This window comes from Spermophilus citellus (assembly GCF_964194105.1).
Source record: "Spermophilus citellus genome assembly, chromosome: 9".
NCBI classification, from domain to species: domain Eukaryota; kingdom Metazoa; phylum Chordata; class Mammalia; order Rodentia; family Sciuridae; genus Spermophilus; species Spermophilus citellus.
Window position 1 is genome coordinate 102,228,769 of NC_138191.1, and position 16,409 is coordinate 102,245,177.

At 36.9% G+C, this 16,409-nt stretch overlaps 1 protein-coding gene across 1 annotated transcript in view; it reads left to right on the forward strand.

Annotated features, from left to right (window-relative positions):
- Window positions 1-4,991, forward strand: part of LOC308656059 (putative selection and upkeep of intraepithelial T-cells protein 1 homolog) — a gene marked incomplete at both ends in the record, with an annotated part of 32,790 nt that extends 27,799 nt beyond the window's left edge. The window contains 2 exons of the mRNA XM_081306684.1: window positions 2,276-2,398; window positions 4,918-4,991. Coding sequence (XP_081162810.1) covers window positions 2,276-2,398; window positions 4,918-4,991 — 197 coding nt within the window. The remainder of the gene's footprint in view (window positions 1-2,275; window positions 2,399-4,917) is intronic.
- Window positions 4,992-16,409: the final 11,418 nt, after the last annotated feature.

Consider the following 16,409-nt stretch of genomic DNA (forward strand, 5'->3'; position numbering starts at 1 on the left):
TACAGCATTAGATAAAGACCCAACCTCAATCTTTTACATGTGAATAGTCAGTATTTCTCAGCACCATTTATGGAAGAGAATCCTTTCCCCACTGAATGTATTCACACCTTGTCCAAGATCACTTTTTTAATATGTAAGGACGTAGGCTGCATTCTATTCCATTGGTCCACATGCATGTCTGTGTGCCAGGTCCACACTGTTTTAAGTGCTGTAAGCTTTGTAGTAGGTTTTGAAAGCAGGCCGAGAGTCCTCCAGCTTTTTTCTTCTTTTAAAAAAAAAATTGGGGGGGGATATTTGGGGCTCCTTGAGATTCTCTATGAGTTTTAGGATGGGCTTTTCTATTCCTGCAACAAATGCCACTGCATTTTTGTATGAGTTAGTTGCATTAAAGCTGTAGATAATGAAAGAAAAGAGAAAAACAAAGCAGTTTTGGGGGTAAGTACTCTGGATGTTACCTCGATTGGAGAGAGAGATACATGCAATGAGAGGAGAAATTGTAACAATGATGGCCACCCATGCATCTGGTGATCAGAAGCAGCAGTGATCACAGAATAGCCCCCTTATATTTCCTTATATTTTAGAAGGACAGAAATTAATTTTGCCCACTCTGGCTCCTACTGGAGATGTGCAGGATGCTCCAAGAACTCAACAACTGCCAACCACAGGGAAGGTAGATGCATAGCTGTTACCCAACACTATCTTTTCTATGAAAAGAAATGCAAATGATATAATAAGGTATAGATAGTCATAGATGCCTTGTAAACTATGAAAGATAAAATGTTCTAAACTCATATAATTAGTCAATATATATTTTACAAATATTTTCTCCTGGTCTGGCTCGCCTTTTCATTTTCATAACATTGTTCCTTGAAAAGCAGAAACAATAATTTTTTATTATGGTAAAGTGTACACAACATAATATTTACCATTTTAATCATTTTAACTCCACCATTTAGTGATATTAAGTACATTCATATTGTTGTGCAACCATCACCACAATCCATCTCCAAAAAACTTATCTTCCCAAATTTAAATTCTATATTCATCAAACCATAACTCACTATCTTCACCTCCAGCCCCTGGCAACCATCACTCTGTTTTCTGTCTTTATGTTTTTGTCTATTTTAAGTACATCACATATGTGAAATCATATAGTATTTGTCATTTTTGATGGACATATTTCACTTAGCATAATGTCCCCAAGGATTATTTATGTTGTAATATATTGCAAAATATTTTTCACTTTTAAGATTAAGCAATATTCCTTTGTATTGATATAAGATGTTTACCATGCATCCTCTGAGAGATGCTTGGGTTGCTTTCTGTTTTAGCTCTTACACCAAATGCTACTGTGAATGTGGATATACTAACATCTCTTCTAGTTCCTGCTTTCAATTCCTTTGGGTATATACACAGACATGAAACTTTTGGATCACATTATTATTCTATTTTTTCTTAGGAACTTTTATACTAATAAATGGGATGCTAGCTATCTATAGTTTATATAAGAGAGTAATTTCTTTCTTTTTTTGTTTTTTGGTTTTTTTTTTTTTTTGAGGAGCACCAGGGATTGAACTCAAGGGCACTCAATCACTGAGCCACATCCCCAGCCCTATTTTATATTTTATTTAGAGACAGGGTCTCACTGAGTTGCTTAGTGCCTTGCCATTGCTGAGGCTGGCTTTGAACTTGCAACCCTCCTACCTCAGCTTCCTGAGCTGCTGGGATTATAGGCATGTGCCACTGTGCCTGGCAGAAAGTAATTTCTAATTGGCATTGTTACACAGTAATACAATTTCTAATTGGCATAGTTTTAGCAATGGTGCTACCATCACAAGACACAGTAACCAATATCATGAACTGTGGAATTTTTTTTCACTATAGAATTACCAAGAAAAAAAAAACACTTTAAGGGAAATTTCTGCTCCAGATGACAGTATGACTATTGGGAATTGTAATTTTCCAGAACCTTCAGCACTAGATAAAGCCAACAAAGGCATAACATATCCATCTTTCCTTCAGACTCTGGCCAGCCAGAGCAAGCACCAAGGTATTGAATAGAAGAATAGATATCACCACCTCACAGCCCTCCTCCAGCTTTAGCCCAAACTTGCTCATGTCCAGGATTGTCCATGTAGCCCAACCTCCTTCTCTCCCATTCTCACAAATTCAGAAAGTAAGGAATAATAGTAATCTGAAAAACAAATCTATCATAAATCTTTAATACAGCGCTCCTTTCTGAGTGGCAGCTCCCTAATTCTTTCATGTCTCCCAGTTCCTGATTCAGATCCACTATTTTCATTGGATGCCATCTGGGCAGAAGATATGATTGTGGCCCTCTGGGTGCTGATGGTCTTCATCACCATTCTCATTTCCCTTATTTACTTCAAAATGAGAGGTAAATGGAATGGAAAATTCAGAATGCATGGTTACTCTGACTGATGGCTGGATATCCAGAAGGGTAACTTTTCTGCTCCTTCTGTCTTAATAATTGGAGGAAGGAATGAGGAACTGTGTCCTATGTAAGGATTTGTAGATTGTAGCTTTCTTGAGGTTCCTGGGATTTCTAATAGTGCCAATGTTAGTGGCTCAAAATCCACTGACAGTCACAACTGTGATTACACAGTTATAACAACTCTCCCAGGTACATGTGGAAGGGTCAGCTTTGTTTTATCTGCAGTCTCTGAAACTTCTGTATATACAGCTCTTTTTTTTTTATTGGATGTTCACAACATTACAAAGCTCATGACAAATCATATTTCATAGATTAGAATCAATTGGGTTATGAACTCCCATTTTTACCCCAAATACAGATTGCAGAATCACATCGGTTACACATCACATTTTTACATACTGCCATATTAGTGACTGTTGTATTCTGCTACCTTTCCTATCCTCTACTATCCCCCCTCCCCTCCCCTCCCATCTTCTCTCTCTACCCCATCTACTGTAATTCATTTCCCTCCATGTTTGTTATCCCATTCCCCTCATAAACTCTTATATGTAATTTTGTATAACAATGAGGGTCTCCCTCCATTTCCATGTGATTTCCCTTTTTTTCTCCCTTTCCCTCCCGCCTCATGTCTCTGTTTAATGCTAATCTTTTCTTCCTGCTCATCCTCCCTGTTCTGTTCTTAGTTGCTCTCATTACATCAAAGAAGACATTTGGTATTTGTTTTTTTAGGGATTGGCTAGCTTCACTAAGCATAATCTGCTCTAGTGCCTTCCATTTCCCTGCAAATTCCGTGATTTTGTCATTTTTTAGTGCTGCGTAATACTCCATGGTGTATAAATGCCACATTTTTTTTATCCATTCATCTATTGAAAGGCATCTGGGTTGATTCCACAGTCTAGCAATTGTGAATTGTGCTGCTATGAACATCGATGTGGCAGTATCCCTGTAGTGTGCTCTTTTAAGGTCTTCAGGAAATAGTCCGAGTAGGGCAATAGCTGGGTCAAATGGTGGTTCCATTCCCAGCTTTCCCAGGAATCTCCATACTGCTTTCCAAATTGGCCGCACCCGTTTGCATTCCCACCAGCAGTGTACAAGAGTACCCTTTTCCCCACATCCTCGCCAGCACTTGTTGTTGTTTGACTTCATCATGGCTGCCAATCTTACTGGGGTGAGGTTGGCTCCGATCTACAGATTGTGGGGACGGGCTCAAAATTCCTTAATAGGACACCCATAGCACAAGAGTTAATAACAAGAATCAACAAATGGGACTTTCTTAAACTGAAAAGTTTTTTCTCAGCAAGAGAAACAATAAGAGAGGTAAATAGGGAGCCTACATCCTGGGAACAAATTTTTACCCCTCACACTGCAGATAGAGCCCTAATATCCAGAATGTACAAAGAACTCAAAAAATTAGACAATAAGACAACAAATAACCCAATCAACAAATGGGCCAAGGACCTGAACAAGACACTTCTCAGAGGAGGACATACAATCAATCAACAAGTACATGAAAAAATGCTCACCATCTCTAGCAGTCAAGGAAATATATACAGCTCTTTAAAAAACATGATTTCTTCTCAAATGATCTCAAAGGCAGAATTGAACATTTAACATCATAGTTTTCTCTTTCAGAAACGTGTGTCTACAGGGGTAGAACCAGGAACATTTCTGAACCTATATTTATAAGGTCATATGTCTTTGAAATATTCCCTTACTCAAGTCAATTCTTGTAAAAATAGAAGGGAAGGTAGAACTAGTGACCCAGGAAGGAAATTTTTACACTTAATTTCTGTGTTCTACCAATGACCTACAATCTTAAAGCGTTCTACTTTAAAAATGTACATGATTAACCAAATGTACATAGTCTTTATTCTCCTCAGCTTTTCCCCTCAAACAAAATGCAAATCCATGCACAATACAAAGAAATCATTTTTGCGTAAGTAAAGAAGGCTCACAAACTGGAACACAGAACTCTCTACTGTTTTCATCTTTGCATCCACTGATTCTTGGCTCTATCTAGACCACCCACTGAGAGCAGACAGGTGTAGAGTTGTTCAACTAGACAAGACAAAATGACAACCCAGTCAAGCCTTTATTCACTTATTGCAGGAGTATAAGAAAGAGGTCAGAGGAAAAGTAATACTGGCTTTCCACTCGTTATGGTTTGAATCTGGAATGTCACCAAAAGATCAGGTGTTGGGAGCATGGTCTCCAATACAAGAAGGTTCAGAAGTGGGGCTTTTCAGCAATTATTAGGGCTCAGACTTCATCAATAGATTAATCCATTTGACAGATTAATAATTTGAATGTTCTGCTAGGTGGCAACTGTGGGCAGATGGTCATGGCTGAGGGAGGTAGGTTACTAAGTATGTAACCTTGAGGAATATATCTTGTCACTGGAGATCCCCCCACCCTCTCTCTTTCCCAGCTACCATGAACTAAGAAGCTTTCTTCTGTCACAGATTCCCACCGTGATGCTCGGCCTAACCTTGGACCTGAAGTAATAGAGTTGGCTGACCATAGACTGAATTCCTGAAATCATGATCCTGAAATAAACTATTCCTCCTCTAAGTTGTTCTTATTAGGTATTTTGACTACAAGGATGAAAAGTTGACTAACACAGTGCTGTTCCTTTTCCTACCTGGAACAATACTTTAGCAAGGCTAAATTATACTACATGTCACTGAGACATGTGGTGCATGTGAAGGAAAGCCTCACTACAGAGGGCTCCTACCCTTTTGTGGATTAGGAGGAGTAATGAGGGTATACAGGGAAGGATTAGGAATGGACATGTATTGAGTCAGAAGACAGAAGAATTTTTATAGTCAAGATGTTTTATAAAATAGACAGACTCAGCAGAGATGATTGAAATTTGTCTTAGCTGAGGATCTCAATAAAGAGGCCTCTAAAAGACAGTTCCTGGACCACATATGCCAAGAGCATGACTACCTGAGAGCTGGGGATTGATTCCTTGCCTGAAACTCCCTGCAGACACTTTAAGGCACTGGCTGTGTGCAGTATGTGGTGTAGGAAAACAGCTTTCTCCATGAGGCTTGCTAGGCAAAGTCTTTGTAATCTCCTATGGTGGGACATAAAGGATCACACACAGGATATTGGGCAGGAGACAAACTTCCCTCATTACATTCTTAATGTTCAGATACAGTCCACCATTGAAATGAAACAAATGCAGGGGATAGGTGTATTTGCAAAGTACAAATTTGTACTCCTTATACTAGTTTCTGCCAACAAGAAAATCAACCAGTCATTTGCATTTATAAGAATGGATTAATGATAAAGGGAAGTAGTGTGGATCCTATAGTTGATACTCTTCAACTTAAGTCACATTTACCTACTGACTCAATGAGACTAACTGCTGTGACCTGCACAGCCAAACCTTAGAAACTGGCAAGGGGCAATGGGGAATTAAGAAAGACACATAAATATTTAGAGAGAAAGCTGGGATCAGGTGATACATTGATCTGTGATGGAGAAGCAGTGACCCACAGCTAGCACAGCACATTTATTATATAGGGTTTCATAATCAGGAAGTTAATGTTCTTTGTGCACTAAAAAGTTACAGGACTAGAAATATTTTTGTAGCTATTCTACTGTTGCAATGTCAGGAGCATCCTGTTGTGCTCAGGAATCCCATTGTCCAGAGTTCCTAGTAAGAGGGCAGGGTTGGAGGTCAGAGCACTGGTCAGACATTGTGGTTATCTTGTCAAGCTCAGAATTCTCTTTTCCTAGGAATTGGTGCCTGAGCTCAAAGTCAAGACTGATATAGCTCTGTGTTTTTGCACAGAGCCTTCTCAGGCAGGCTGTCCATAGCAACTGGGCAATCTTGACCTGCATCTTGCCCAAGGAGTTCTCAATGCAAGTGTACCACAATCACGAGGCAGAGAACATGATCCAAATCACTGCTCTCCATAACTAACAAGAGAGAGTGAAGGAGAAGTTTTACTTTCTGTAATGCAGAAGACCAAAGGAACTGAAATATACCCTCTTCAGCTACATGGAGCTCCAAGGCCATTGATTGATGGTGTTTCTCTGTGTCCTACTAAGAACAATAATAGAAGTGATTGAACCATTCAAATATTTTGTCAATGTGTCTTTTGTTTTTTGCAAAATTCTCTGTGTAAAAGAGGTTAAAAACAATATATTTAAGCTAGAGATTACACAATACAATGAACAGAGAAAGCCAAATCATTGCATTTCTCATCACTTAGGCTCTATTAATGTGTCTCAAATTGGTAATATTACAGAGCTTCTTAGTAAGAACTTCATGATAGCACAGTCAAAATTTAAAATGATCAAAACTGACTGCATTTTTGAATGCCCTTTAAATAACTGCATTTTTTGAGTAAATAAACAGATAACTGCAATAATTAGATCAATTTTACTTTTGAACGATTTTTTTTTCAGCTGCATCTCTGTACCATCTCACTGGATGAATTTAGCTCTTTTCATATGTTGAAAAGCTGATCATTTATATTCCATGTGTCTCATGTTTCACAATTTTCCAAGTTTCAAAAGTATACATCAAGCTGGTACAGTGGCACACGCCTACCAGCAGTTTGGGAGGCTGAGGAAGGAGGATTGCAAGTTCAAAGCCAGCCTCAGCAATGGCAAGGCACTAAGCAACTCAGTGAGGCCCTGTCTCTAAATAAAATACAAAATAGTGCTGAAGATGTGGCTCACTGACTAAGTGCTTCTGAGTTCAATTCCTGGTAATCCTCCCCAAAAATGTTATGGATGAAGATATTTAGAAAAAAATGAAAAAAAAGCATAACCCAAGATAAATTCTGATGTGTCTTGTTTGATAATTTTATTTTTAAAATGACTGATCCTGAGTGAAACACAACATATATTTATTTTATTTGAGTTACAAGGATATAAGGTGAGAGGAGACAAGCACACAAAGGCAGGCAGGAGGGTATCTGTTGATTACAATTTCAACAGTGTATATGTTTATTTCAGTTATGAAGAAATAATATGAAAATTAGGCCAGGCTCTTTTCTTAGGCACATTTATTATTTACTGGGCTTCTCCCTGGAGATATTTTAAGCTAAGGAATTCAAGTTAAGCCATGTCTAAATAAAAGTTGTTTCTTGTAGCTTTTCCAAGTATCTCTGGCATCTCAGAGGAAGTTAATATGTTCTCAAACATGTTCTCATCTCAACTGTTTGCCTTCAGTAAAATGTGAATTCACTACCTTCAGTAAATTTATTTCTTTGACAGATCACATGTAAACTGAAGGGACTGAACAGAAATAAATTGTCTCATCTACAACTGTGAATAGAGAGACCACAGTGAAACAAGATGCTAACCCCTCAGAAGGAAGTAATTATGACTGTGTAAATGTGTATATGTGCCAATTACTATGTAGAGGTAAAGAAAGATACATTTGGGTACTCAGATTTGATTTATGTTGATTCAAAAAAGTGGTGAAAATACAATAAGATGAGCTAAAGGAAAACAACAATAAAACCATTATTCTACATGGCAAAATGTAAATAATTCCCTGAAAGTAGAAATAATTGTATTTCAGTATTAAAGAAAACTATTCTTAAGCCAGACACAAAAAGACAAATATTACATGTTTTTACTCATTTGTGGAAACTAGTAAGTTAATCTTGTAGAAGAACAGAATGTAATAGTAATCAATAGAGACTGGGAGGATATGGAAAGAAGTTCAATAAGGGGCACCAAGGCACGAAAGGAGGAATGTTAGCACCTTAGGGTAACTATGGCTTAAAATAATCTATAGTATATTTCAAAACAGCTGGAAGAGTACACAATTTTCAACCTATAAAAATGATGATTATTTAGTGATTATTTAGAAAAGTAGAAATTAATATGCTTATGATGTAAAATTAGCATAAACAACTTGAAGAGAACCTGTCAGTAAGAACAAATTGAAATTGAATTTTTGTCATCTTCCTTTTTTTTTTTTGGTAGTAGTGGGTATTTAACCCAGGGGCACTCTATCACTGAGCTACATCCCTTGCCTGCCCTTATTTTTATTTTGAGACTGGGTCTCACTAAATTGCCTAGTCTGGCCTCAAATTTGCCATCCTCCTGCCTCAGTCTCAACAGTAGCTGGGAACACAAGCATGTATCACTATACCCAGTCTATCCCACTTTTTACTAGGTGTCTATTGCAGCTCTGAATAAAATTTAAAAAGATAGGGAGGGTAAGAGAGGAAGGAGGAAGAGAAAGAGAACTATTACTTTTAAAGAAGCAAATGAAATTCAATAAATACAGTAAGTTTTCTTATATTGCCATAAATATAATTTAAACAGATGATGTTTGGTAAACACAAGTATGTGTTAAAAGGAAAAAATAAAGCTTAATAACAGTGATATAAATTTGAAATAATCAAAAGCACACACATACACACACACACATTAAAAAAAATTACAAAACCATCCACACCAAATTACAGGTGTCTGAGGGAGTAAATAAGGAGCAGAAATTGTTGTTTGATATTTCACTGAATTGAAATTTTTTTAATACTTTAAACAAAGATGTGGGAAGAAAATTGTAATCTCTGCTTAATTTTTGTTAAATAGTTGAATGTTACAAAGTGGAGAGTATTCAAAAACATTTACTTAATTTTGATAAAAACAGCAGGAGTCTATGGAATTTTGGCCAGAGGTATTCCCATCTCCTATTCTGGCCTTAAATTTCATGACACAAAATTTTACCCTAGAAGAGATACATAGGCCTTAAAGATTGGTACCTCTGGTGGTTTGCCAGAAAAGAGCACATTTATTTGGAGCAGAATACGGGAAAACACAGAGTGTTTTAGAAACAGTAGAGATCTCAGGAGAAAACAATTAGGGAAAGCTAACAATCTGAGCTATATTACTCTGAAGAAGCAGGAAAAAAACCATGGTAGACCAACCGAAAATTAGCAGAGATTCATGGAAAATGACATCCAACTTGCTAGGATGACTCTTACTCCTGGTAGTAAATATGACTGTATATTGGGACAGATCAGAATTTATGTTTTGCAAAATATTATGTTTAAAAATCCAGTTTCAACAACTACAATGAGGCATGCAAAGCAATAGAGAGGTGTGAACTGTACATAGAAATAAATGCAGGCAATGAACAATGTCTTTGAGGTGGTCTAGATGTTGCAACTATCAGATAACAACTTTAAAGCATTTATTATAAGTGTGTTCAAAGAATTGGAAAATGTTTAAAATTTGTAAATAACTGTATTTCAACCTTAATTACAGACAATCAATAAAGAGTAATTATAGGGGCTGGGGTTGTGGCTCAGTCGTAGAGTGGTCACCTAGCATGCACGAGGCACTGGGTTTGATCCTCAGCACCACATAAATGTAAAATATATTGTGTCCACCTAAAACTTAAGAATAAACATTAAAAAAATGTATGTCCCAATGTATCATCTCTTTACATGGTAAATAAACCCAATAAAGATTTTTTAAAAAGAGAAATTATATTTATTATAATAATTGTACTATTATTAAATAATATAATAAGTTCTATTTATAATTTTAGAAGATGATTCTGATGGTGAAAAGAAAATAACTGAAAGGAAAATTTTACTGGAATAATTCAGTACATATTTGACACAAAAGGAAGAATCGGTAGACTTGAAGCTATCTCAATAGACATTATACTTTCTGAAGCACAGAAATTTGATGGAAGATATTGATCTGTCTTCCATCTGTCTAGGATAAACACAAAATGACACACTCTCCATAGTTAAGCAGTTGAAAGATAAAGATTAAAACAGAAAGAAAATGAAAGACTCATCACATAAAATGAAACTACACTGTTACCATTGCTTAGTTATAGAAATTGATGGACAACAGAAGGTAATGAGAAGATGTATTCAAAATGCTAATAGAAATACAAAGAACATGTAAATGTTCCTTTCATTCTCTTTTTAATATCTAGAGAGAGCATAGAACCATTTTATATTATTTTATTTTCTTTTTATCCTTTGTACAAATTTATTGAGGTTTGATTGATGTGCAAAATATTACATAAATTTAAGGTGAAAAATTTGATGCTGCTTGACATAGCCATATATCCTCTAAACTATAACTATAATAGACATTCCTTAATTCCATTTTTTTTCTAAATACTCCATGATAACTCATCCTCACCATTTTCCTACCACTATCCTCAGGCAAACATTTGATATGCTTTTTGATATTAGAGATTAATATATATTTTGTGGAATTTTATATGAATGAAATCACAAAGTACATATTTGTTTTTATTTGACTTCCTCCACCTAGAATAATTATTTTGGGGTTCATATTTGCTGTTATATATATACAGCAGAATAGTAGTCCATTGTATTGATATGCCACTCAATATGATGAATTTGTTGAATTATTCAACTGTTAATGTACTTTGGAGTAATTTCCAGTGTTTCCACTCTATTACAAATAGAGTGGTATGAACATTCATGTGCAAGTCTTTTTGTGGACTGTCCTCATTATCTTTCATTATGTAGACATGGAATATCAGCATCAACATATGATATATGTATGCTTAACTGTTTATGAAACTACTAAATTATACTACAACATGCTTGTGCCAGCAGTGTATGACAGTTTTCACTGTTTCATGTTCTGGTCAATATTTGTTATGTCAATCTTTGTACTTTTAGCTACTGTAGTTTGTGTAAACTAGTATCTCATTGGAGTTTTAATTTACATTTCTTTAAGGATTAATGATACTAAAGATTTTTCATGTGCCTCAACTTAATCTATTTCTAGTTATAAAAGTAACACTATATTTAATGGTCAATTCCAGTAATCAGAGTCCTCAGAAAAAACCCTTTGAAACAATATTCCTCTTATTATTCCACACTTATATATGTTGGTCTTAAATTTCACATTCCAAAATCATTTGTCTGGTTATAATTCTTTGATTCAAACCATCGATGCTGCTGCCACCACACAGAGGTCCATTGATAGGGTGCCTGCAGATTTGGTTGCATGTGGCCACCTCCATCTTGGGACACTGGCCAGGACCTGGGGGGCCAGAGTGCCTGCAGTTGTGCTGCCACGGCCATCTCAGGCACAGCCAACTTTGTCCGGGGACACTGGCCAGGGCCAGGAGGTCTAGGGACAGGTACCTGCAGGTTTAGCTGCCCCTGAGGTCTTCCTGCTAGGAGTGCTATTGGCCACCATCTTGCTGCTTCTTCACAGGGTCCCTCCTTTCTGTGAGTCCATCCCTGGTGGTATCACTGAATGAATGTTAGAATGGCATTGAGATCTTGAGACTGCAACATGGCTGAGCCTGGGATATCTGAAGCCCAGATCTGCCAGATATTAGCTGGGTTTACATGGGCCACTCTGTGCCTGGCAATTTTGTGAAAAATCAGAGACTGGGAGCATTTTCTTGGCAGGAGCACAGGTCAGAAAGGTTAGAAAGAGCTGGGATCTCCCAAGCTCCTTGAGTCCTGAAATGCTTATAGACAGATGGGGTTGACTACATCTGGTCAGAAGGTTGAAAGAGGGTGTGAGGGCAGCTTACTCAGCCAATAAGTCTGGCATCCACCGGACTAAAGATAACATCAAACTGTAGACAACCCCACTTATCAACCCCACCCAAGAAGGGAAGCTGAGAAACTTTTGAATTCCAAAGGAAACAATTATTTAATTTTTCATTGCCCCCCCTCAAATCTGTGCCATATTTGAAACCAAGTATTTTTCATGCATCAGTTTATTGTGGACTGGGATGTCTGAATAGTTTTTTTTGTTGTTGTTTGTTTGTTTGTTTTTTACAATTCTGTTGTGTATCTTTTTTTTTTTTTTCACTTTGTATAATTTTTTTTTCTCTCACTTATCTGTTTCCCTGGATTTTCTTTCTCTCTTCTTCTGCTAATATCCAACCTCACTCAATTCCTCTTTCACTCTTTCTATAAATTTTTACATCTATCTTCTCTCTGCCTCCCTAATAAATATCACATCATACACCATTCTGTTATCTTTTTATCCACCATTTAAAATTGTAAACTCTTTTAACAAATTTACTGTTTATATTGTAGACAATAATTAAACACATCATTTCTGTTTATTGCAACAAATCAGTAGGCATCTTAATAGGAGCTATTAGGTTTAAGGCCATATGTTGTTTTCATTGGATGCTGTTAATATCAGTCTTCCTTTTAAAGGCAAGACACTGGAAACCTTTAGGGACATGATAAGTCTACGAGGTAGAAATTGTATTGCCTCTGATCCATACTGCTAGATGGGAAGAAAATCAAAAAACTGGAAAAAACAAGGGAACAAAGGGCTCCAAACAAACCAAGATGCTCCAATAATAGAATCCATTGACAACACTGGTGAAGAAATGTAAGAAAAGGGCTTTAGGATGTACATAGTTAAACATATCTGTGAAGTAAATGATGGTATAAGGAGTGAAATCAGAAAATATAGGAAATGAAAGATCACTTTAATAAAGAAGCAGAGATTCTGGGGGAAAAAAAGCAGAAATCGTGGAAATGAAGGACTCAATAAATCAAATTTAAAAATTCAGTGGAAAGCATCACCAATAGACTAGACCATTTGGAAGACAGAACCACAGGCAATGCAAGCAATATATTTATATAAGGAATAGTCAATCAAAGTAGAAACTAAGTCAAATTAAAAACCAGAAATATGTTGAGGGCCATGGACAAGTCAAGATGGTGCCTGGCACTGTGCCAGGAGGAGTGGTTTGAGAAGTAACACCATCGAGCCATTAAGATGATGAGGATTCCTTAATGGCTGACTGCTGTATCTAGATGATGTTAATTGAAACAAGCTGTGTATAATGAGTTAGGTATAAATACCTCTGCTGTCCTACAATAAAGGGGCTTCTGCTGTTTCAACCTTCACAAGTTGCTTGACACCCCCCGGTTATTTTGCCCAGCCAGACTGCGGCAGATGGTGGCGCATACGGGGAGCCCCAGGATGCTTGGGGGTGAGTGACAAGGTAGGCTGCCTGTCCCTGGAGATAGATGGGACAGGAGCAAAGCTGCTCGTCCCTGGAAGCAGATAGGGCAAGAGGAAGGATGGCCATCTCAGGAAAATGGAGAGGATTGATACAGTATGTTTGTGTCTTGTTTTGTCTTGGTGTGTTGTATTGTCTTTGTTACGAAAATATGGAAGGGGTGTTAATTGCTAAGGGAAGGAGGCACCCCAATTACAGTGGACAAGGTCTCCCTTTGCTTCACAATCTCACCAGCACTCATTAACTTTTGTTGTAATCAGGGAAATGCAAATCAAGGTTATGTTGAGATTTCATCCCACTTCAGCTAAAATAGCAATCGTCAAGGACACAAATAATAGTAAATTATGGCAAGTATATGGAGGAGCAGATACACTCATATTTGTTGATGGGACTACAAATTACCTGAAAAGCACTATGGTAATTCTGAAAAGATTAGAAATGAAATCAATATGTCACAGCTATTCCACTCTTTGGTATCCAAAAGAAATAAAATCAGAATCCTATATGATACATTTATATCAATGTTTATATCAGCACAATTTATACTAATGAAGTTATGGAACCAGCCCAGGTATCTATCAATAGATGAAAGGATAAAGGAAATGTCCTATATATGATAATGGAGTTTTACTTAGTCATAAAGATGAAATTATGATATTTGCTGGTAAGTGGATGGAGCTGGAGAACATCATGCTATAAGATAAGACAGACTCAGAAATTCAATGGTTCAATGTTTTCTCTCATATGCAGAATCTAGAGAGAAATTATTTTTAAAAGGAAGGAATTCCAAGAAGATAGAAGGAAGAACAGTAGATGAGATGAAGGAGATCAAAATGGAGGAATGAATATATTATAATGAATTACCCTTTAAGTGTATCATTAAAGCACCAATTAAAAAATGATGAATAAGCCAAAGGAAGACCACTAGAATTAAGGAAATGGAGCAGGGATGGGAAGGAGGGGTGGGAAAGTGGAAGTACTACAGATTGAAATGGAGCAAATATTACATGCATGTATAAAAATGTCAAAATGAAGCCCATTATTATTTAAAACTATACTCCACTCACAAAACCTTTTTAAAAACCCAACGTACTGAGTGGTATATAGTAGATGCTCTACTAAAGCCACCCAGAGCCCCCTTCAGTTCTGAGGCATCCATCCCCTATATTGCAGGAGAATTGGTAGTTACAATTTCTCAGCTAAGTGTCTTTCTGGGAGTTGTCTTCAGCCAAGGCAAGCTCCCTCATCATAATTCATGCACCCTCATCATGTGCAAAGGCAGCTTATACCAATGAGTGATAAATGTGGTAGAAGAAAGGCCTGGCACATTTGCCTCAAGGCCCAACAATCCTGAATAACAATTTTAACTTCTTACTGGATCAATCTTTGTTGTGACTCCATTACAATTCAAGTATACTTCCTTTTAAATCCTACTTCTTTCACTTGACCATTGGTGCTAATCTTGATGGTATGCCCCCAACAACCAAACCCTACACACATCTTAGAATCAGTTTCCCAGGGCCCTAAACTAAGACAAATGTCTATTATGTTATCTTCATAAAGGGATATCCTTAATGTCTAACAAGAATTTATTATCCTCATAAGTAATCAGGTAAATTGAAATAAGTTAAATAAACTGATCAGCACTTATGATTGTGGGCTGAAGTCTCAATATGTTACTTTCCTTCAATAAAAATCCTAGCAGGTTTATTTAGCTGGAAACTCTTAAGTAATTTGAAAGTTTACATGAATAAAAGCATAGTGACTTTGGATATCTGTGAAACCAATTACCCTGATCCAAGAATAATTTAGTCCTACTAAATTCCAAGGGGGAGTGATAGAACTCTGTCAGCCTTAAATGGTTCCATCCTCAAATGTGGGTAGGGCCCTGAGGCATGGAGTAAGGAACTCTTTTTCTTGTCACAAATATGGAGACTTGGCCCAAATAATATTTCACTCTTCCCCCAGGTAGCGACTAATAATGGAAAGAAAAATGTATAAATCCCTCAGGTGCCAGTTTCATAAGGAAAATGTTAGGTATGACTCTGTTTTCTAGGCTCTTTTAGTTAGTTTAGCAGAGAGATGGCTCAATAGGTCTGAGTTAGCTCAACAGAACAGGCTATGACCAATAGTGGAGTAATGTTCGTTTTAGAGTCACATAAGTGTTTCCTTCTTTTGATCCCCTAAATACACAGGGCATTATGGTAACAGGGGGCCCTCTCTACAAAACTCTGACCACCGTGAACAGCCCAGGTGTGTCTGTACTAAGCTCAGAGTTCTATGAGATAAGGAGAGTTCAGGAATTTTCCATTGTCCTCTCCATCTTGGCTTATACATTTTAACCTGCATTTTATAACTGTATTTTATGGTAGTTGGGGCCTATATCCATTCCTCTTACATTCCTTAAAACTTCCCTTTGGATAAGTAATTGCCAAAAGAAGCCTCCCTAAGCCTTGACTAGATTCCTCTGATTAAAAAAAAAATTCCATTGTCTAGTTAATAAGAAAGATTTAAAAATTATTTTCCAACTGCCTTCCCTGTGCCTTTCCCTAAATTGAATGTAGCTTAACTTTCAGGAAGAAAACAGAACTGATATGGGAAGCTTAAAATAGATGATATCCAGTAGGGTTTGGAGTGAAAAAAGAGAATTTTAAATGTTATTTACATAGGGTATGACTATTAATAAGAACAAGAATTCCTCTAAATCTTTCCCAGCAGAAGCATGATGTCCGGGAAAGATAGAAGTAGGAAATATATGAAGGAACACACCTTGGATCAGATATCACTTCAGTTCCAGGCATATCATGTTGGAACAGGTTTACTGCAATCAGAACACAGAGACCTTTCAAGTAATGCCAATGTACGCTGCAATTGTACTTGACCATAAAGCGGAAGCTTTGCTGTTTTCTCCATGAAAAGCGATTAATTTTTTGATTGGTAGGAAGAAAAGTTTAGTTGGCA